Below are 23,704 nucleotides of genomic sequence, written 5' to 3' on the forward strand. Positions count from 1 at the left end.
CCATTTAAGATGAAGATGAGGAGGGGCTTCTTCCCTCAGGGGGTTATTAGTTTTTGGAATTCTCTTTCCCAAACAACAATGGAGGCTGGGTCATCGAATATATTCAAGGCAGAGTTAAATGGAATTTTGAATGACAAGGAAGTTAAAGAGGACAGGCAGGAAAATGGAGTTAAGACCACAATCAGATCAGCCATGATCTTATCAAATGATGGTGCAGCCTTGATGGTTGAATGGCCTACTCTTGCTACTAACTCTTACGATCTTATCATCAAAGCCTCTTTGACCAATCTTTTGGTTATCTGTCCTAATATCTCCTTAGGTTGGTCAGTGTCAAATTTTGTTTGATACTGCTCCTGTAAAACACCTTGGGATGTTGAAAGGCGCTATATCAATGCAAGTTGTGTTGATGGGATATAAAGAGAAAAAGTTGCTTTTAACAAGCGTCTCACGTAAAGGATGTCCCAATGAGGTCACTTAGGTTCAAATTCCCAATTTTAACATTTGAAAATTATATTTGACTTTGCTTGAGTTGACGCCTACTCCTATACAGGACACATCAGCATCATGTCACGAGAAGCTTCTCCGAAACCTTGACCCTATTTAATATAAATCTTGAATATCAATTAACGTTGCAGCCCAGAACATTTTGTCAGCTCTAAATACCTGAGAGCAAAGATTTCTCCCACTCATGTATATCTAGTAGTGTAGAGCGGTACATCAATTGGACTTCACCTGACTTGAGTCCTGACCCTGGATGCATTACTGGACTATTTGTTGGTGCTAGATTGTTTCTGACCTTTAATGAAGCTTCAATAGTTGTTAAATGTGTTTTCTTCTTCAAAAAATTACATTTTAGTGTCCTTATATCATTTTGCTATTAATTCTAATTCTGCGAAAGAGGCCGTACTATGTTTATCTGCAGCAGTTTTAAAGAGTTATCCGTTCCTTTGTATGAAAATTTATAAAATAATGTGACACAAAACTATAGCTCTAGAATAACTGGTTATCTAAAAAAAAAATCACAGTTATACAGGAGAAAAGAGAATTATATATATAATAAACTTGGTTATCTGTGACCTGTTAGGTCTTCGTATAACCTCACAAGTTGGAAGGGAGCTTAGACCGGACAGGTTCTAAATCAGATTCAAAGGTTACTGATCCCTTCTGAGGAACAGTTTCGTCTTTAGATAATGGGGTTGGAAAAGTAGTAGCAGATGCTCCAGGTACTTGTCCTTGTGGTTGAGGTAAAGAGCCTGACGACATCTGTCTAGGTAGAGTCATACGCTCAGGAATGGAGCTGCAAGGTTTACTCAGGCGCCTGGGTCTAGAAAAGGTGGTCCCACTGCCCACGGACTCTCTTACTGAGGAAGGACTGCTTCGATGCATTGCTTGCGCCAACTCTTGGGGCAAGGTTGGCTGAGAGGCAGAGATTACCTTAACGTCCTGCGTGAAGTGTCCAATTGGCAATGGCTGCGTACTTTTTAGAGTGATGATCTGCTGAAGGGCTGTAGGGGTTTGTGGCATCAGGATAGGAGAGTGGGAGCCTGATGTATCAGGCGAGACACATTGAAATGTTCTTTTACTCACTGGACTTTGAACTGGAGGACTTGGAGCATTAAGAGTGCAGGACAGAGAAGCAGCACCTGAATGTTGTAGTGGTGACACAGCAGCCGATGAATAGCAGAGTTTTTCTGGTTGAACTTGGATCACAGAGCACGGCTGCTGTCCTCGCCCACTTTGTGGCATTTGAAAGCGCGCCAATGGGGAGCTTGAAGCTGCTTGAGGGACGGGACTTGTGCTGGATGAAGGGGAACCTGTTCCAACTTGACCAGCTGAGGGAGAGCTGGGTGTTAGGTGCGGGAACTGCTTCAGTCCCACTGATGGTGCACTGCCTGGAAACTGAAGGTGACCAGTGCTCACCGGAGGTGATTTGGTAGTGAATTGGAATTGGCTAAAGCCACTGGCAGTTGGGCTAGATGAAGGTTGGTGGAGATGCGTGAAGATAGGGGAGGATGATCCCAGCGAAGACGGTTGGACACCAGACGCAGGTGAGTTGCTCAAAAACTGTTGGAGTTGGCCAAGGCTGGACGCAGGTGAGCTTGCTCTGGATGGCTGAATTTGACTCAAACTAGTTGAAGTTGCACCTGAATGAGCAGGAGCCGAGCTCGTGGTGGGAGAGCTGGTTGCGAGCTGCTGGAGCTGACTCAAGCTGCTGGAAGCAGATCCGCTTTTGAGCTGGTGGGTCTGAAAGAGAGCGGCTGAGGGGGATTCTGCACAGGGAGTCTGTAATTGGGATGCTGTACTGGACGGAGAGCCCATTGACGAGGGGCCTGTGGTAGGAGCAGAATATTGCATCTGCTTCAACTGCCTCGGGGTTTGACTGCCTTGTCCCACTGAATTTAGAATGGACACCGGCGACTGGAACATACTCCCCTGCAGGCGTGGGTGGTGATGTGTGAGTGCGATTGCCACAGATGTGGTTGCTGCTGCTGCTTGCAGTGGGGCTTGAACCAGTGGTGTCCAGATGACTGGTGCTGGTGTGGAAACCGTGGGCCCTGGATTATTTTGGATATTCTGTGCCATCTCCCTGTCGTGTTGTACAATCTGCTGGATTATCTCATTCTCCTGATAGTTCAAGGCACCAGAGTTCAGATCATGTTGCACTTTATGGAGCAGTATAGAGTTTTTCTTGCCTGCAGAAACACCAAGTAGGAACACATTAGGAGATTATTTAAGGCAGTTTAAACCATTCAAGGTGATTGGCCCAAAGCACTAGAGTTGAAGTTGAAGAGGATTTTTTTTTACATAATGTGTAAACTCTGTAAACATAGGGCCAATCAAAACCCTGCTACCCATGTGGTAACTCACACCAAGTCCCGTTCCCCTATCACCCCTGTGCTCGATGACCTATATTGGTGCTCGGTCAAGCAATGCCTTGATTTTGAAATTCCCATCCTTGTTTACAAATCCCTCCATGGCCTCACCCCTCCATCTTTCTGTAATCTCTTCCAGCCCCACATCCTTCCAAGATATCTATGCTCATCTAATTCTGGCCTCGTGCACCTCTGATCGTAATCACTGCACCATTGGTGGATATGTCTTCAGCTGCCTGGGCCCCAAGCTCTGGAATTCCCTCCCTACACCTCTCTGCCTCTCTACCTCGCTTACCTCATTTAAGATACTCCCTCAAACCTGCCCCTTTGACCAAGCTTTGGGTCATTTGACCTAATATCTCCTTATATGGTTTGCTGTCATATTTTGCTTTATAATGCTCCAATGAAGAGTTTTGCCATGTTAAAGGTGCTATATAAATGTAAGTTGTTGTAGTTACACTCTGGAATGCACTGTCTAAAAGTGTAGTGGATGCAGATTCAATGGTAACTTTCAAAAGGGAATTGGATAAATACTTGTAAAGAAAAGGTTTGCAAAGCGGTGGGGAAAGGGAAGGGGAGTACGACTAATTCGATAGCTCTTTCAAAGAGGCGTGGTGGACAGAATAGTCTCCTCCTGTACTCTATCATTCTATGATTCTATAAGCAGAAGCTTCTAACTCCTATTATTATATTGGCCCTGCTTAGTTCCTGCATCCACTCTGCGGCTGCATAATTCCATCATTGAAGCTTTAGAATTCAACAAGGTCATTCTACCATACCGTGCTCCCATTGGGCCTATTGTGCCTCTGATCTCCTGACCCGCTCTCCGCTTGGAGTGCTGGCTCACCTTTGCACTCCATGTACAGTCTTCAGCAAAGTTATGCACACTTTGGCCCCCATTTTAACTGTCCTCCACCTGATAGAAAGCGAGACAGCAAAGGGCGACGGTTTGGGAGGAGTTAAAATAATGCCAGCCTCTTACCCCTCTGATCCCTCTGCCTCCTGCCACCTCCCAATATTAACCTTCACAAATTAGGAGCAGGCGGTCAGGGTGGTCCCAGGAAGGAAGCATATGAAAATATGAATGTACAGGGCTGAATCTTCCAAGGAGTGGAAATCACCATCAGATTGCCACCCTGCTCCTATTTACTTACCTGGCACTGAAGCTCCACATTTCTCACTTGGACTTCCAACCTGGACCTTCTGAGAAACATGGAGTGTACCTGTGCCAGGAGTCCTTCCTTCGTGATGTAGGAGTGTCGGGGGAATCAAACCATGCTACTTGTAATGGCACTAGCTGCCGTATTCCAGTCAGTTTAAATGTCCCTGAGTTTAAATGCCACTTTGACAAGCTAAAGAGAGAAGACAAGTGTGTAAGGTAACTGGGTTACGGGGTAGGGTGAATCGTGGGGGGGAGGCTAGTGGGGGATAGTTGGGGTGAGGGCGTAGTCAAGGGGTAGTCGATCAAGGAGGCATTTGAGGGAGTCAGGAGGTTATTTGGGGATGTGGCGGTAATCAGGGAGTCAGGGCAGGGTAGTTACAGTATCAGGAGATGGGTCCAATGGGGAGTCAGGGGATCACTAGTATTGTTACCCAGGAGTTAGAACAGGTTTTAATCCTTCTAACTTTTCCTGGGTAACTATTCTGCCAAGTGTGTCAGGCTTTAAATCAGAGTTTCTGAGAGTTCCAGATGCAGGATCATTGCCCAATGAAAGTTGAAACTTGCCGGATGATTGCTCCGTAGTTAGTGGGCAGGGGCTTTCGGTGGATCTGCCAGCACATCTTCCAGAGAAACTCTGGGGTGCAGCCACACAGGGTTTCGAACATCTGGTTCACAAATTAGGAGCAGTTGTAGTCCATTCGGCCCCTCAAGACTGCTTTGCCATTTGATAAGATCACGAATGATCTGATTGTGGTCTAAACTCTGTTTTCCCCCCTTATAAACTTGGACTCCCTTGTTAATCAAGAATCTATCTAACTCAGCCTTAAACATATTCATTGACTCTGCCTCCATCACTATCTGGGGAAGAGAATTCCACATACTAATGACTCTCTGAGAGAAAAAAAATCCTCAGTCTTTAATGGGGAATCCCTTATTTTTAAACTGTATCCCCTGGTTCTAGCCTCTCCCACAGGGGGAAACACTCTCCCGACATCCACCCTGTCAACTCCCCTCAAGATCTTATACCTTTTAATAAGATCATCTCTCATTTTTCTAAACTCCAACGGATACAGGCCCAACCTGTCCAACCTTTCCTCAGAAGACAACCCCCTTCATCCCAGGAATCAATCGAGTGAACCTAACCTGAACCACTTCTAACACAATTATATCCTTTCCTAAGCAGACCAAAACTGTACACAGCACCCCAAATGTGGTTTCACCAACCCTCTGTACAAATGTTTCAAAACTTCCCTATTTTTATACTCAATTTCCCTTGCAATAAACACCAACATTCCACTCACCTTCCTAACCACTTGCTGTATCTGCATACTAACTTTTTGTGATTCATGAACAAGGACACGCAGCTCCCTCTGTACCACTGCGTTCTGCCATCTCTCTCCATTTATTGATTTTCTATTTTTCTTGCTGACGTGGACAACTTCACATTTCCCCACATTATACTCCATCTGCCAAAATTTTGCCCAATGACTTAACATGTCTATATCCCTTTGAAGATGCACTTTGCCCTCTTCACACCCTACTCACCTACCTAGCTTTGTGTCATCAGCAAATTTAGCAACCATCCATTCAGTCCCTTCATCCAAGTCATTGATATAGATTGTAAATAGTTGAGGCCCCAGCACTGATCCCTGTGGTACTCCACTAGTAACAGCTTGCCAGCCTGGAAATGACTCATTTATCCCTACTGTCACAAAATCACAGAATTTTTATGGCACAGAGGGAGGCCATTCGGCCCATTGTATCTGCACTGGCTCTCCAAATGAGCATTATGACCTAGTGCCATTGCCCTGCCTTTTCCCTGTACCCCTACGCATTGTTTCTATTCAAATAATCATCTATTGTCCTCTTGAATGCCTCGATTGAGCCTACCTCCACCATACTTCCAGGCAGTGCATTCCAGATCCGAACCACTGGTTGTCTGAAAAAGCTTTTTCTCAAGTCACATTTGCTTCTTTTGCAAATCACTTTAAATCTGTAATCTCCACTTCCTGTAAGCTAACCAACCCACTATCCTTGCTAATACATTGTCCTCTGCACCATGAGCTCTTATTTTGTGTGGTGACTTTTGAGGCAGCACCTTATCAAATACTTTTGGAAATCCAAGTACACCACACCTACAGGTTCCCCTTTATCCATGTTGCTTGTTTTTCCTCAAAGAACTCTAATAAATTAGTCAAACATAATTTGCTTTTAATAGTCTCCTTATTAATAGATCCTAGCATTTTCCCTATGACAGGTGTTAAGCTAATTGGCCTGTAGTTTCTTATTTTCTGTCTTCCTCCTTTTTTGCATAGAGTTACATTTGCTATTTTCTAATCTGATAAGACCTTTTTTGGAAAATTAAAACCAGAGCATCTACTATCTCAGTAGCCACTACTTTTAAGACCCTAGGATGCAGGTCATCAGATCCTGGGGCTTGTCAGACTTTACTTTTAATCATTTTCTCAGTGCTCTTTCCTTGGTGATTGTAATTGTTTTGAATTCCTTCCTCCCTTTCACCTCTTGATTTACAAGTATTCCTGGGATGTTATTTGTGTCTTTGACAGTGAAGACAGACACAAAATATCTGTTCCACACTTCTGCCATTTCCTTATTTCCAATTATTAATTCTCCATTCTTACTTTCTAGAGGACCAACACACCCTTTAATTATTCTTTTCCTTTTTAAATACTTGTAGAAACACTTACTATCTGTTTTTTTTATTTCTAGTTAGGGGTCCTCCTTTAATTATGATGCTATTCGTACCCAATCTGCAACTTTGACCTGAGGTCTGAGTGAGGGAGTAAGCTCAGGTGGGATTGTGCATGGATTTATTGAGATAAGGCTGCTGCTGTTAAGATTGACAGAAGTAGTGTAGTGAAAATTGCATTGTGAAGTTTGTCCACTTGAGGCTACCATACAAACATGCACTAGCAGAGGGAGTCTGTTAGGAAATAATAATAATAAAGGGCCCACGTTTAACAGCAAGTGCAGTTCTAATTCTAAATATCTCTAGCTGAATATATAACTGCTTCTACCCCAAAACTTCATAACAGGGTCTCCCGGATTCTTGGCCCAACACTGAGCAAAGCCACACCCTTCCCCTCGTGAACTCAATAACACACTGCATAATGTTCCATTCCTTTTCCAAGTGCCTGATATGAAAGCTGGCATTTTTTCCTGTTGTTGACAAGTGAGGTGAAGCTTTACTGTAATCATCTCAGTCAGACTTAAAAGCCTGAAAGTGTTCCTTTCTGATACTGAGCCATTAAAACTCACAAAGCCAGATGTTCGATGTACCAAGGCAGCTATTTTTTTTTGTTATTCATTCATGGGATGTGGGTATCACTGGCTGGACCAGCATTTATTGCTCACCTCTAACTGCTCTTGAGGTGGTGGTGAGCTGCCTTCTTGAACCATTACAGTCCATGTGGTGTAGATACATCCACAATGCTGTTAGGAAGGGGGGTTCCAGGATTCTGAAGGAACGGTGATACATTTCCAAGTCAGGATAGTGAGTGGTTGGAGGTGAACTTCCAGGTGGTGGTGTTCCCATGTGTCTGCTGCCCGTGTCCTTGTAGATGGTAGTGGTTGTGGGTTTGGAAGGTGCTGTCTAAGGATGCTTGGTGAGTTCCTACAGTGCATCTTCTAGATGGTACACACTGCTGTTATTGTGCGTCGGTGGTGGAGGGAGTGAATGTTTGTGGAAGGGGAGCCAATCAAGCGGGCTGCTTTGTCCTGGATGGTGTCAAGCTTCTTCAGTGTTGTTGGAGTTGCACTCATCCAGGCAAGTGGGGAGTATTCCATCACACCACTGACTTCTGCTTTGTAGATGGTGGACAGGCTTTAGGGAGTCAGGAGGTGAGTTACTCGCCACAGGATTCCTAGCCTCTGACATGCTCTTGTAGCCACAGTATTTATATGGTTAGTCCAGTTCAGTTTCTAGTCAATGGTAACCTTCAGGATATTAATAATGGGGGATTCAACAATGGTAATGCCTTGAATGTCAAGGAGTGATAGCTAGATTCTCTCTTGCTTGAGATGGTCCTTGCCTGGCACTTGTGTGGTGCAAATGTTACTTGCCACTTGTCAGCTCAAGCCTGGATATTGCCTGGGTCTCGCTGCATTTGGACATGGACTGCTTCGGTGTCTGAGGAGCCACGAATGGTGCTGAACATTGTGAAATCATCAGCGAACATCCTGGCCAGAGTTTGCAGCAGGAGCACTTAAGGACAGACTCATTGCCACAGATCCAATGCCCATTGCTATTCAGTCACCTCTGGTGTAAATAGCATATGTCAGAGATGAGATGGAGCTTGGCTTTAGCACCTCTATGATTGAATAACCTATCTAAGCTCAGAAAAGAAAAAGGATGGGTACTTCAGTGAGATACGCTCTGCATGGTTTCATGAAACTGAGTTTACACCTTCAGGAGTGGAAGGGATATAGGAATGAAGGGATTGTGGGAATACAAGGGAGATAAAACCCAGGAAGAAAAAATATGGTGAGTAGTTTGTGTTGTGCATTGTCAGACTATTGCAAGGATCTGATTAAACCATATTATGAGTATTACTATATTTATCTGCACTGTATAATCTCACCATATAATAATTAAAACATCAGTTCTAAAGTATGCAATGAATTCAGTTGCATCAGTTAATTAAACAGCTGATCTACACTGTAGCAATTTGCTCTTATCATGGCATGGGGGATTATGGGTTGCAATTCTGAGGTCTATTTTCAAACATTTTAGTTCCATACGCCAATGAGGTTACAAGAAAATAAGAACATAAGAAATAGCAGAATGAGTAGGCCATATGGTTCCTTGAGCCTGCTCAATCTTTTAATAAGATTATGGCTGATTCCTGATCTCAAATCTGCTTTCCTACCCGAATGCCTTGATTCCCTTCGAGTCCAAAAATCTATCGTTCCCAGTTTGAATATAGTCAACAACTGAACATCCGTAAACCTCTGGAGTAGAGGATTCTGAAGATTCATAACCCTCTTAGTGAAGAAATTTCTCCTGATCTCAACCTTAAATGGCCGCTCCCTTATCTTGAATTTATGCCCGCTAGTTCTAGTCTCTCCAGCCAGGTGAAACAGCCCCTCAGCACCTATCCTGTCAAACCCTCTAAGAATTCTATATGTTTCAAGGAGATCACTCACTACCCTACAACTCACCCCGTCTTCAAGGGTGACTCCAAGAATCAATCTAGTTAAACCTTTGTTGCTCCCCTTCTGAGGAAAGTATATTCTTTCTTAGGTATGGAAACCAGAACTCTACACTGTACTCCAGTTCTTTTTTTTGGCTTCCTTTAGGTCTTGCTATGTAAACAATACTGAAAGAGCTGCAATTATTGCTTATCTGCAGGAAAAATATAACAAAAGAAAGTCAACCACAACTAGGTTAGGCCAGGGACAGGAAACAGTCATTTTATTTTGCTAAGGAACTTTTGGGTTTTTTAAATAAAACAGTAGCACTCATGATCATATCTTTGAAACCACAAGTTACAAGATTTATTGAATTCGATTTCACATAGCGGGCTTTGAACATGTAGACCACTGGCTTGAAGCTACAGTACTGTTGCCACCAACCTACCACACTCATACACCAGAATTCTTACAGGGAAGTAGAAGTTAAGATTATTTCTAGCTATATAGTTACTGCGTTCATTGCCTACTCCCAATTGCTCTAAAATGTGGTGATGGGTCTCTTTGGTAAACCATTGTGGTCTTGGTGCTTATGACATTGTTGTGATGGTGCAAGGGGGGATATTCCAGGGTTTTGACACAGTGACAATGATGGAATCGCCTATATAGGTGACTACAAAACATTCTGGACAGAAGAATAAGGAACTATTGATAATATTTCATATTATTGAAGTGACAAGGACTGAAAATGGAATGGAAGCAAAGGGGTTATCTTTTCTTCTGAGAAAGAACTTACTTGGTCCATTAGTCAGACTGCTGCACCTTTAGGTGTAAATCACAGTTAGCCTTTGGAGGGTACAATAGGGATAAGGATAAGGACCAGAAACTTGTCAAAATAAAATAATCTTGAAATAAACTGCAAGTTGTTAGCAATGCTCCATTAAGGTGAAAGGACAGGCCTGCTTTCTATTAGAGAAAGGGACAGAGAGTGCATTAAAATACGAAACAAGACCTCGGGACCCAGCATGAAACATACTGTGGGGTTTGCCACAGTTATCAGCAAATAGACCAGAATTAATTGGACTCAAAATTTCTTTCCAAATATACTTTTGAATAGTCCATTGGATTCAAATATTTCCTGCAATGTCTATTTAGTAACTCAGACTTTTATTCCAAGTAATAATAATTATATGGTCACATGGCTGCAACTTTTTTTTGAGGTTAGCCAGGCCAAATCAGATTAAATTGTGCGTTAAATGTGAACTCATTCTAGGATTGCAAGGTTTTGCCATGCATTAATGGATTAATTCCAGTAATCCTACTAGCTATTCTAAGAGGCATTAATCTACTAATTAGCTGCAACATGCTAGCAAATCCTTTATTCCCCATGGAGATTTTTACCATCAGCCATTTAATGGTGAAAAGAAAATTATGTAAAGTTGCATTCCTCAGAATTTTTGCTCATTCTTAATGGTTTGATCCAATTAGTGACTGGAGCCAAAATATTCGAGAAGCTTTGACTCCCCTGTCTGTACGTCGTTAATAGATTGCATCTGGGGCGATAATAAGGAAACTACGTTTCAGTGCTCATGCTTCAATGGGGAAAAGACAATCAGTTTTCAGTCAAAATTATGTGCCAGCTGGAAGTCTACATGTGGATGTGACATGAGGACAGCATTGGGCTTTATTGTGAGTTCTATCCCAGTCAGCTGTTGAACCATCTACCAATGCCAGTAATCACACATGAATCTCTTGGACCAGGTATCAGAGGGGCAACTGAAACCCATCGGAATATTTCAGGAGAGGAAAGAAGATTGAGAAAATAAAGTTTTCCATTTTAGCCAGCTTTGGACTCAACATGATTGGATACACTGACCATTTGAGATATGTAGCCAATGATCTGTTGTACGAAACCCTCAGAAACTAGTGAAGCTTTACTTTTCGTTTGTAAATTTATATATTTTTTTAATGAGAGAGTTTACACATTTCAATACTCTTCAGGCCGATCAGATGTATTCTTCTGAACAATCTAACTTAAAACATAACAAATTCACTGTTTTTCCAGCGCCGTGGTGTCTTCGCCTCCAAGTGACTTTCAAGTCAAACATCATCCTGACGGATGGGATGATATTGTAATTCCATCATCGTCACTGGGTCAAAATCCTGGAATTTCCCCCCTAACACCATCATGACAATGTCATTAGCACAAAGACAGTGATGGTTTATTAAAAAGACCCATCACCATACTTTAGAGCAACTGGGAGTAGGTAATACCTGCAGTTAACCTTTCAGCACATCAAGAGCCAATGTTGGAAAAAGATTTTTGCCATCTGCTTTTAGCATCTTTCTCACAAAAGAAAATGAGCCAGATTGCTGCAGAAGGTAACGTTCATCAGTCTCTAATCTCTTTGGCCTGAATTTTACCTTCGGCAAGCCCAGGAGTGGTCAGGAAATGGACTGCCCACCACGATGGGGCCCGCATCGCGATTTTATGCTGGCTGGCCAATTAACAGCCAGTCAGCATGAGACACACACACTGAAATGCTCAGCGCTGCCGGGGTGGGGGGGGGGGGGGGGGGGGGGGGGGGGGGGAGGGGGGGAAGAGGGCGGGTGTGACGACGCCGCATGGGTGAGCGCGGTGAAAGAGTTCCCCTCGAAAGGCAGCTGCAGACCTGGAAAAAGCTGAAATGAATGTTTTAAAAGCTGAGAAAAAAAAGTGTCCGTGCATCATGATCGATCACCTGAAGATCTAACTGATAAAAATTCTGTCCAGAGAAATTTATTTTTATTTCATTTCACCCCGTCCTTGGATGAAGTTTGAAGAAAAATGCAAAGGCCGCCTGGCCAATTCACCCATCCGCCAACCATAAGGTTGGACGGGCAATGAAAAATTGGAATCAATTGCACCGTTAATGGGCTTAATTGCCCTCTTAATTGTCGGTGGGCGCACTTCCAACTTTTGCACACACCCGCCGAGTGAAATATCGTGCGCGTGCTCACCCGAAGTCGTCTTGCACGATTTTACGCCCGATCGGGTCAGACGCCTGTCCGCAGGATGTAAAATTCTACCCTTTAGCGTCCCTAGCCTGTTTGTGTTGGGTGCTGAACAGGCCGCTAAATTAATTTGCTCGTGCTGAATTCAGACACATAGGCCTGAATTTTTCCCCGCGTCAGCCGGGCTCTGCGGGAGCAGGTGGGAACCCAACCCCCTCCGCTATCGGGTGCGTGCCACCATTTTACCCGGACAGGCCAATTAAGGCCCACCCAGCGTAACGGCAGTTCTCCGCCTTCAGCACGATGGAGCGCACGGGGGTGGGAGCTCAATGTCCATCGGGTCCGATGGTGACCCGGCGGCCTGTTCAGAAATGGCCGCGGCAGCCACGCGAAGGCTGCCATTGGCTTTGCAGAGCCGTCCGGATGCTGAGCGTTGTTGCCGATCAGGGCGGGCGGGAGGGCAGGTCAGCGGGACAATCGGCCCCGAGGTTTTCAGACCAGTGTCTCACTGCCCTCCTGGAGGGGGTGGCAGCCTGCAGACTTACACTGGTCCCCAGGGATGGGAGGAGAAGGACCTCCCACCTCACCAAAAATGCCTGGGAGGAGGTGGCATCCAGGGTGAGCTCCCAGGATGTGGTAAGGTGCACACGGGTGCAGGGCCACAAGCGCTTCAATGACCCCTTGTGATCATGAAGGGTGAGTACCATGTTGGATTAGGTCACTTAGCACAGCAGTTAGGTGTGGCACCACTCCCCCCACCCCACAACCCCCCCACCCCCCGTCCCCCCATCCCAAAGGATCTCAGGGTTCTTAGAGTGTGAGTGGAAAATGTCAACGAGGCAGCATCTGGCCAAGGGGGTGAACCCTGGCTGCTTGGACTGAGTGTCTTGCGGCTCCAGGATCACGAATCGGCTGAGCCCTGCAAGTTTTTTCTCAGGTGGGGTTGTCCAGGCTGCAATGGCGCTGCAGGTACAGGGTGGACCAATCAATGCTCCTCTCTCCTTTCAGGAGAAGACAGCCCACAGTAACACTGAGAGGCTGCGGACTGGCAGAGGACTGCGCCACCTTCTAATCTTGACCAGATATGAGCAGAAGGCACTGGAGCTGGAGAGACACCTTGCGCCTAGATCATCCGGTGAGGTCGGGGTTCCACAGGGAGGTAAGAGCGCAGTGCCCTGAGGTCAGAATGTCTGTCATTGCAACCATTCCACTCTAATCTCTATATAGATTTGAGCCTCCAACATGGAATCCCCATTGATAATGGAAAGACGAGGGCGCCCTGATCTGGGTGCCAGGCATGCACAGGAACAGTGTAACAACTTCAACTAATCACATGTCCTTGTTCTTCCTTTCAGGTTCACCAGAAGATCCTCGGGGTCAGGGCCCTGAAGGACCACCACTCACCCCTGAGGACACGGAGGATCTAAATGCACCAGCGTCACACCCTCTCAGCCAGACAGGCACCAGCTCAGATATCAGCACCTTGGTGAGGATAAGATCGTTGGCTAGTATCTCAGTGCACAGCGGTGAGGGCACTTCACACTCGCTTGAGGTGCAAGTGGAGGCAGAGAGTGCCCAGGGCGCCGGCAGTCGAAGGGCTGCTGGGGACCAGGAAGATGCTCAGTTGGTGGCTGATAATGAGCCTCTGGAGTCACCCCTGAGGCAGCAGACACTGGAAGTCCAGCAGGGTGTGCAGGAGGATCTAGCGTAGATACATGAGGGAATGCGTGCCATGGTCTCCATGATGGAGGAGTCCATGCGGAAGGTGAGTAATGCAATGACCCTCATGGCCGAGTGCACTGCCTCCTCCATGGAGAGAGTGGGGACTCTCATGGGGAGGCTCCTCCAGGAGAACAATCAGGGCTTCCTGGGGATGTGCTCAGTCCCGCAAGACCTCACAATGGCATTGGCCTCAGCTGGTCAGTGTCAGTGTGGGAGATGGATTGTATCCCAGCTCGGTGCCCGTCCGTCAAAGGTTCAGGAAGGTCCAGAGCAACCTGACGTTGGTGCATGAGCTGCTTGTCGTCTCTGCGGGCTCCTCTTGGGGCACTCCGGATGAGGGTAGCAGCTCCTCCGCCCCTCTGCCAGTGACCATGGCATCCAATGAGGATGCAGCGACTGGGGAGATACCAGCCGTGCCACTAGCCGCTCCCTCCCAGGTGGGGCCAGCACTGGCTCCGCGGGCCAGAGAATCACCGCCAAGGTCATCAAGGCCAACAGGACAGCAGAGTGAGCAGGCTGTCTCCAATGCCGGTGCCAGTGAGGGGGGAGCCTAGGCATAACACCCACAAATGCTATGTAAATCACCTTAGCAACAACACAGGCTTATCACTGATGTCATTTTTTGCCCCACTTTTAAGTTCGTTATAAATCAGTGTAAAGAATACCTTTCCATTTAATTTGATTTATGTATACCAGGCTCCACATCAGTAAATGTGTTTGTTTTCAACAAGCCTCTGGGTGCTTCATTAGTTCTGCAGGTGAAGGGTAATCCATGATGTTGTGAGTGACTTGCTTGTCATTGAACTTTATTGAAATGGCACATGGTGCATGTTGTTCACCAGGGAAATGTTCCAGTCAGTAATCGGGTATGGAGCCTGCAGCCCTGGCATGTGGTAGTGGTTTATTTTTGGTGTGCTAGCTGAAGGAGCGTCGGATCAAAGCTCCCGGGTGTCCTTGCCTCCATGGAGGTTGCCCAGGTCAGGGTCTATCCCCTCAGTGTTCTCCTGACCATGCTCATCCTCTGACTCACTGCTGGACTCATCGTGTGCTGCAGAGCAGCTGTGTCAACATCTTCTTCCTCCACTATGTCCCCCCTTTCCAGCGCCAGATTGTGGAGAGTGCAGCATGCAACCACTATCAGTGACACACGATTGGGGGGTTTTGGACTGCGCCCCCTGAACGGTCCAGGCATCAGAAATGCATCTTGAGAAGACCAATGGTTCTCTCCACCACTGCCCTTGTGGTGCCATGGCTCCTATTGTACCGCTGCTCAGCTTCTGTTCTTGGATGGTGGAGAGGCGTCATGAGCTACCTTCTGAGGGGATAGCCCTTGTCACTCAGGAGCCATCCATCCATCCAGCTGGGCTGGAGCACTGAAAAGACCCGGCACCTGGGAGTATCTGAGGATGTAGGTGTTGTGGGAGCTGCCTGGGTACCTTGCACAGACTTGTAGAATCAGCATCCTGTGATCACACACTATCTGCACTTTCATGGAGTGGAAGCCCTTCCTGTTGATGAAGGCACCGGGCTGACCCGCTGGCGCCTTGATGGTCACATGTGTGCAGTCTATAGCACCCTGGACATGGGGGAAGCCAGCAATGGCCACGAAGCCTCTGACTTGCAGTGTCTGTCTGGCCTCGTCAGTGCGGTAGTGAGTGAAAGTCAATATCCGCCTGAAAAGAGCATCTGTCACCAGCCTGATGTCACTGTGGAGATTGCGAGACTCCGCAAAGATCACCCACCGACCCCTGGAAAAAGCTGGAGGCATAGGAGTTGAGGGCCACTGTGACCTTCAGCGATACTCACATGGGGTGTCTACCCACACAGTCGGAGCTGATCTCAGGACCAATCATCTGACAGAAGGAGGTCACTGTTTTCCTTAAGAGGTAGAACCTCCTTTGGCTTTGCACCTTGGACATATTGATGTAGCTGCATCGCCGCCTGTAAACCCTGGCAGGAGGATAGTGGCGTCTTCTGTGGCCCCTTCCACCTTGGACTTCCTGTTGGCCCTAAGCCCCTTCTGCCTGCGCCTCTCCTCCCACAGGTCGCTGCCCTGGAGGCTGAACAGGGACACCTTGCCTCCTCCCCCTTCTGGCCCTCTTTACCTCCTCAGAGGATGTGCCTCCTGCAGAAACCACAATCTCCATTCCCAGGGTAAGGGAAGGCTGTCTGATACCTGGAAGGTCCCAAGTGCTGTGACTCCTCCGGAGTCCTGAACTGAAGCCTCTTATTTCTGTCAAAGCAGCTCTGAAGCGAAATGAAGTTGTCCAGTTCATACAGGCTAAAGTTCCAACAACTCGCATTAGCGAGCCCACTCACCCCTCTTATCTCATCTGTGGATGAGGTTTTTGAAAATGTGGCCTTCCCGCTTGCCCGTTGCGCCTGTGCGACGCCCTGAAAATTGCACGGGCTGCCCACCATCGAATTCAATTGGTGCCTCAAGGGCCTTAACTGGCCTGGCAATTAATGGCGGGCACGCCTCCGTCCTCAGAGCGCACCCACCTTCCGAAATATTGCGATGGTGCGCAGAGACACCGGGACGCACGCCTGATGTCATCGCGCGTCATTTCAGGCGCCGACGTGTCGGACCTGCCCCGGCATGCCGACTGTAAGATTCTGGCCATGGGGTCACGGAGTTATACAGCACAGAAACAGGCCCTTCGGCCCAACGTGTCCATGACAACCATCAAGCACCCGTCTATTCTAATCCCATTTTCCAGCACTTGGCCCTTAGCTCTGAATGCCCTGGCATTTCGCTACTCATCTAAACACTTCTTAAATGTTGTGAGGGCTCCTGCCTCTCCCACCCGCTCATGTTCCAGATTATGTTGTATTTCCCTGTACAGTCCCGTTCCCATTAGCCTGTTCTTTGTAAACGAACGATCAATTCCTTCAAATGACACATTCTGCATAAAAACTGAGCTGATCGTATTAGGCCTCTGCTTTACAACAAGCATTGAGAAAGAGTTCTAATTTGCGTAGAACGCAGGACCCACTTCAACGTGAGTCACTTAACTTTAATAATTTGTTCGCTTTGGGATGTCTCTCTCCCCTGGTTCCTACCCACCAATATTTAAGTGCAGATTAAAATCATTTAAGAATGTTAGAATGCACTAAAGATCTTAAGTAGAGATTGCAGAACAACTTATAATCAATTTTAATGCCATAAGTAATCATGCACAGAAGTGACCTATGATCCTAAAATTGTCCAGGCTGGGTAATAAGAGCCACGGATTTGGTTTTCAACTCCATTTAGACTATCCATCTGAGTGGTGAATAATTTAAGTAGGCAGGATTCTGCCCAATCACTGACCATTTTATGATCTTTACTCAGCTGGGTAAATTCAATGCTTCTATGCTTCAAGTAGGTACATCATATAGAATTTAAAGCACAGAAACAGGTCATTCTAACCAACTGGTCCGTGATGGTGTCAATGCAGTGTAGATATACCAGATCAATACTTGGACTCCAAGAGATAAATTACAAGGTAAGATTATACAAGCTGGAATTTAACAGATTTAAGGGGTGATCTAATCAAAGTTTTCAAACTATTAAGGGAAACTGGTAGGGTTGATAGGAAGAAACTATTTCCATTGGTTGCAGAGTCTAGGACCAAGGAACATGGTCTAAAAATTCAAACCAGCTGTTTCAAGAATGAAGTTAGGAAACACTTCTACACACAAAGGGTGGCAAAATTTTGGAATTCTCTTCCACAAAAGGCAGTCAATGCTGGACAATTGTTAGAGTTGGCAACTGTGATTAAATGCATTCCAAGAGGTTTTGTCACATGACTTTCCCCCATTCTCCAGCCATAAGTCAGCCAACACATCCATCCCTGCCTTCCTACACCAATTGTAAAGCAAAAAGACTCATTACCCAACTGGATGATGCTTGACTGTCAGGAAAACAGCCCTTTATCCCCCCTTTTCAATATTTTTATATCTGGTAAAGAGAAATGTTCAAAGAAAATGACAGAATGTTCAATCTATTAAATGTCCCTATGTTTCTTTTCTCCAGAATTGCACAGAGCTGTGTCTTGGGGATTAACGTGACTTTTAATTGGAGACACCTGGCCAAATCCTGGAAGATTGGCAACCCTATCGATTGTTAATATGAAATCTGAGACTGATATAGATTTCTGTTAACCAAAGGTATTAAAGGATATGGGCCAGACGCAGGTAAATGGAGTTAGGTCACAGACTAGCTATGATATCAATGAATGGCAAAACTGGCAATCATTTTTCTTAGCAAAAATACCATCAGTGAACATAAATCATCATCAAGGGCTGGATTTAATGTTCCCGATGTGGGTCCCGCCCACCTGTTGGAGATCTGGTGGGGAACCTGCGTCTTTTCTGAGGCTGATGCCCACCCAAATGAAGTGTCTGTAACAGGCCAGCATCAGTCCTTCTCTAGGGCTCAGCACCCTGGAGATGGGAGTCCTGCCCACCTAGGACAGCGGGTGAATCAGGGGCCATGGCACTACCATGAGTGGTGGCTGCAGTCTGTACTGTTTGAGGGACTTCATCAAGGATCATCGATGGTTCCCTGGACTCAGGTGAGTGAGGGTTAGATGGGGGGGGGGGGGGGGGGGGTGGGGGGGGGAGGGTGCAGGGTGGTGGGGTGGACAGGGTGGTGGTGTGTCTCAGGGAGGCGGCCACAAGAGAGGGGTTACAGGGGGCATCAGTGGCAAGGAACGTGGTTGCTTTCAGCACACCCCACTTTCCGCTGCCAAGTCCCTCGATTGGACACAGAGTGCCTGACAATGAGGGAATTCCCCCATCGGATCCCACTGGACAACCCTTGCGACTCCCATTTAATCGCTGAGCCCCCACTAAATTCCGGTGGCCTCCAGGATAATTGGTGTCAATTGGCTCATTAATGAGCCTGACTGACATCCAGCATCGGTCACTTCCTATTTTCAGGAGGCGGATGTCCAGCCTCCCTGGCAAATTAAGTGGACCTGGCGGCCATACTTCCTGCCACAATGGGCTGCATCAAATTCCACCCCAAACTTCACAAGAAAGAACAGCATTAAGAATTATTATTCCACAGAATTCAAGGGATTAATATTAATGAACCTTCTTCCGACCCATGTTTGGAATGTGACTCAGATTGTTATTTAAGTATCTCCAGATGAATCAGGATTACTCAAAGTGGCTAGGTGGTCACAGAGGTCTAAAATATTGACGACATTACATTAAGAACTCTGTCTGTGTGTAAATGTATGTGGACATCCACATTTTGGATTACACCTAAATCATTAGCTCAAATACCCATTAAAAATAAATTGAACTTGGGTTAAAGCTTCAAAGAATACGGAACACTGCCTACTGATTAAACAGAATATTTTGCATCTCCTTTTCTGCTCTTTGAATGTTGTTCTAAAACTATAATATAGAAATATTACTTCATAGAAAATAATGGGATTCTGTGTTTAATATTTATGAAATTCAACCTTCCCTGACCCAGAAAAAAAATCAGCATTTTTTATACATTTAAATAACTCTGTAGCTTGCTAACATGGGGAGAGGGATAAATTCACTAATTACGGGCACATCAGCTTATCCTTAGTGGCAGGACAATGTTAGAGGCAATAATCCAAAACAAAATTAATTGTCACTTGGCAAGACATGGGTTAATAAATGATAGCTGACAAGGCTATAAGGAAGAACACCTCACTTTACTCCTTACTTAAGGAGGGACATATTTGCATTGGAAGCAGTTCAGGGAAGGATCACTAGGGTGATTCCTGGGATTAAAGGGATTATTTTATGATGAAAGGTTGAACTGGTTGAGCCTATACTCATTGGAGTTTAGAGGTGATCTTACAGAAACATGTAAGATGTTGAACCACTCTAAGATGCCTCTTGATGTTCAATGGCATTACCATCATGGAATCCCCCACTATTGACATCCTGGGGGTTACCATTGACCAGAAACTGAACTTGACAAGCCATATAAATACTGTGGCTATAAGAGCAGGTAAGAGGCTAGGAATCATATGACGAGTAACTCACCTCCTGACTCCCCAGAGCCTGTCCGCCACCTATAAGGCACAAGTCAGGAGTGTGATGGAATACTCCCCACTTGCCTGGAGGAGTGCAGCTCCTACAACACTCAAGAAGCTTGACACATCCAGGACAAAGCATCCGCTTTATTGGCACCCCATCCATAAACATTCACTCCCTCCACAACTGATGCACAGTAGCAGCAGTGTGTATACCATCTACAAGATGCACTGCAGGAATTCACCAAGGCTCCTTCGACAGCACCTTCCAAACCCAGTACCACTACCGTTTAGAAGGACAAGGGCAGCAGATACATGGGAACACCACCACCTGGAAGTTCCCCTCCAAGTCACTCACCATCTTGACTTGGAAATATATCGCTGTTCCTTCACTGTCGCTGGGTCAAAATCGTGGAAGTCCCTTCCTAACAGCACCGTGGGTGTACCTACATCACAGGGACTACAGTGGTTCAAGAAGGCAGCTCACCACCACTTTCTCAAGGGCAACTAGTGATGGGCAATAAATGCTGGCCCAGCCAGCGATGCCCATATCCCGTGAATGAATTTAAAAAAAAATTCTGAGGGGCTTGACAGGCTAAATGCTGAGGGGATTTTCCCCCTAGTGGAATAACTGGAACTAGGGGGCACAGTTTCAAAATAAGAGGTCTCACATTCACAATGGAGATGAGGAAGTATTTTTTTCTCTCAGAAGGGTGTTAGTGTTTGGAATTCTCTTCCCCAGTGAGCAATGGAGTCTGGGCCATTGAATATAGTCAAGGCTGGGTTAGACAGATTTTTGATTGACAAGTGAGTCAAGGGTTATGGGGGACAGGCAGGAAAGTCAAGTTAAGGCCACATCAGATCAGCCATGATCTTATTGACTGGTGGAGCAGACTTGAGGGGCCAAATGCCTACTCCTGCTCCTATTCCTTATGTTCTTATGAGTGGTTTGTTCTTTCAGCATGATGGGCTGAATAGCCTCCATCTGTGCTGTATAGGTCCTATGGATCAGTAGCACATTTCCACTGCTGTAGATATGAAGATGGCATGGTGGGGTTGTGTACCTTTATGCTCCTGTCAAATGTCCATGCCAGTTTATGATAAGCCAAGAGGGTTTCACCACAAATGGTCAATTTATCTCATGTATTCCAAGGTGGGGCACCTTGGCTCTCCACCTGTGCACTGGTTTAACAGACTACTGGTGTAAGTGTATTTGAAGCTACCCATATACTGGTGCTTGTTTAGATTGGATTCTGGCAGGTTGGCGACTAAGAGACAGCCCCCAGTATTTATATGGATTTATATAGATCATATCCTCAATTCAGGTCATAAACTAATTTTGTGCGATGTAGTAGTAAAGTGCAGGGAGCAAGGTCTGAGACCCTCGCCTCTGAAAGTCTAACCTTAGCAAGCACCAATGTAAAAAGCAGCTTCAAACTTGAACTTTTCCAATTAGGAGCTAAATGCTCAATCTGTTGTGCCATTAGGTTTTATAACTGCTTCACAAATAGTACACATAATAGAAGTTTACTGTTTTGAAATATCTTCAAAAAATGTGGGATGCGCTATAAATATAGGTTTTCATTCAACTGTTCTAGAGAGGAAAACCTTTGTACATTGTCTTTCAATGCTTCCGAAGTTAGTAACTTTAAATGTTTATAATGTTTGCGATCCAGGACTGTGGAGCCGGATTTTTGTTTTGTCGTTACCGTTCCTCATGCACTGGTTTATGGGGTGCAAAGGCCTTGGGCAAGGGAAAGAGATCCTTTTTTTTATTCTTTTATGGGATGTGGGCATCACTGGCAAGGCCAGCATTTGCTGCCCATTCCTAATTTTCCTTGAACTGAATGGTTTCCTAAGGCCACTTTAGAGGGCAGTTAGGAGTCAACCACATTGCTGTGGGTCTGGAGTCACACGTAGGCCAGACCAGGTAAAGACAGCAGATTTCCATTCCCGAAATACCACTGGTGAACCGGATGGGTTTTTAAAACATTTGCGGATAGTTCTCTTGGTCATCGGCTTTATATTCCATATTTATGAATTGAATTTAAATTGGTGGAATTTGAACCCACGTGCCCACAGCATTAGCCTGAGCCTCTGGATTAATAGGGTCAGTGACTTGGTCAGTAACGTTAGGCTTGGTGGCTCATTTTTTGGCTGGCACAGGCACGATGAGCCAAATGGCCTCTATCTGTGCCGTAAACCTTCTATGGTTCTATAGTTACCACTGTGCCACCACCTCCACCTCCATAATCCCCATTGCACAGCTTTTTACCCAGATGAGCAGAATAGCTCTGAGGTTAGAAAAATGATACCATAATGGTACAGAATTGATACAGTTGTGCACCCCGTGCCATCTCCTGTTATAATGCTTGATGCCTAATTGCCATCCATATGGATGGGCATGCAGGGTGTCATGAGAGTACAATCATCTTCATAATATTTTTTCTGATTTATTGTAAAATAGGTTTATGGGGGGATGTGTTTTTCTGTTTGTGTGTCATTTAATTACATTTTGTAGCCAAGCAGACTGCAAGTTGAAGGTACCAGAAGAAGTAAGGTGTAGAAGCATCTTTAAATTGCTAAGTAGGTAAACATGGTTGGGGTCTTAAGGTATGAAGGGAATTTGCATTTTTGTATAGATGAAGGGAGGTTTGTATTTCAGAGGTTAATGAGAATATTGGCAACATGGAAAGATTTATATTATAAGGGAAAGTTCCAAAGATGTATGGAAACAATGGAGTTTACATATTAACAAAGAGAGAAATATATATAAAGGAGAATGAGGTTATGTGTCAGGGGAAGGCATTGTGAGACTTAACAGAAGAATGTGAAATAGTCTTAATGAAGCCTCCAGTATTTGTGCATAAGCCTGCTGTCCACAGAAGCTGAAGCTGGAGAAAGTCATTTTGAATTACACTGTCCAGGATATGGTGTTAATTTTCTGGATCTGCTTAAAATCTAAAATCTATTTTTGGACCATTGCCTAAGGGGGTGTAACTGGGAGTCAGGTTAATTAAGGATTTTAAGAGTTATTATAGTAGTAATTTGTAGTTCTATGTATGTACTTGAAATCGTCTCTTTTGTTCATAAGTATTTTAATTTATTTTTTTAAAAAAAATCTCTAAGTCTTGGCAGTCATATTACTTCTGAATTCAGTGCATGCATTTCGAAATAAATACAAATTGCAAAACCGTTGTGATAGCGTGATTAAGTTTCCCTCGTGGATTTGATCTGCCCGGCACACATCATCTGTACCATAACAAGGGTTCTGGGTACCGAGCTGTACACGAAAACAACTTTGAAACTCCGTAAGTCAATTCAATCAGCAGTTTCCAGGCCTTTTCTGGTCCTTTTTTGATCTTGAGTCCTATCAATTGCTTAACTGCCGAACATCTAAGATTGACAGATTCTTGTTAGCAAGGGGTTTTAAGCTTCTGAAAACAGTGAAAAGCAGTGACAGTTCTTCCTAGTCATTCCGTGTAGGCATTGCAGCTTTAAATTAGCAGATATATTCTTCACATATACCAATCCCCAATGTGATGCTCTCCTTTTCTTTGTCATTGCTAAGGGACTCGTGTGTCCTCTTCCTTCCCTTCTCTATGCATAATACATGAGCTGGGCCTATTCCAGGCCTCTACCTGTCATGCTGTGTAAACACCTGCTGGGAGAATGGATAAGCATTTTCAATGGGCCCTGCTTCAGATTTTCCATCACGCTACTTGGTCGATATGTGTGGTGAGGGATGAGATTCCCTCTACTTAGTGTTTCTAAAGAAACCATGAACAGGA

General features: G+C 45.3%; 1 protein-coding gene across 1 annotated transcript in view; it reads right to left on the bottom strand.

Annotated features, from left to right (window-relative positions):
- Positions 1 to 1,098: 1,098 nt before the first annotated feature.
- The window catches only part of LOC121271970 (potassium/sodium hyperpolarization-activated cyclic nucleotide-gated channel 1-like), a 315,889-nt gene continuing 293,283 nt past the window's right edge, over positions 1,099 to 23,704 (bottom strand). The window contains exon 8 of the mRNA XM_041178229.1: positions 1,099 to 2,693. Within this exon, the coding sequence (XP_041034163.1) occupies positions 1,099 to 2,693 (1,595 nt within the window). The remainder of the gene's footprint in view (positions 2,694 to 23,704) is intronic.

Source organism: Carcharodon carcharias, chromosome 32 (genome assembly GCF_017639515.1).
Source record: "Carcharodon carcharias isolate sCarCar2 chromosome 32, sCarCar2.pri, whole genome shotgun sequence".
Taxonomy (NCBI): domain Eukaryota; kingdom Metazoa; phylum Chordata; class Chondrichthyes; order Lamniformes; family Lamnidae; genus Carcharodon; species Carcharodon carcharias.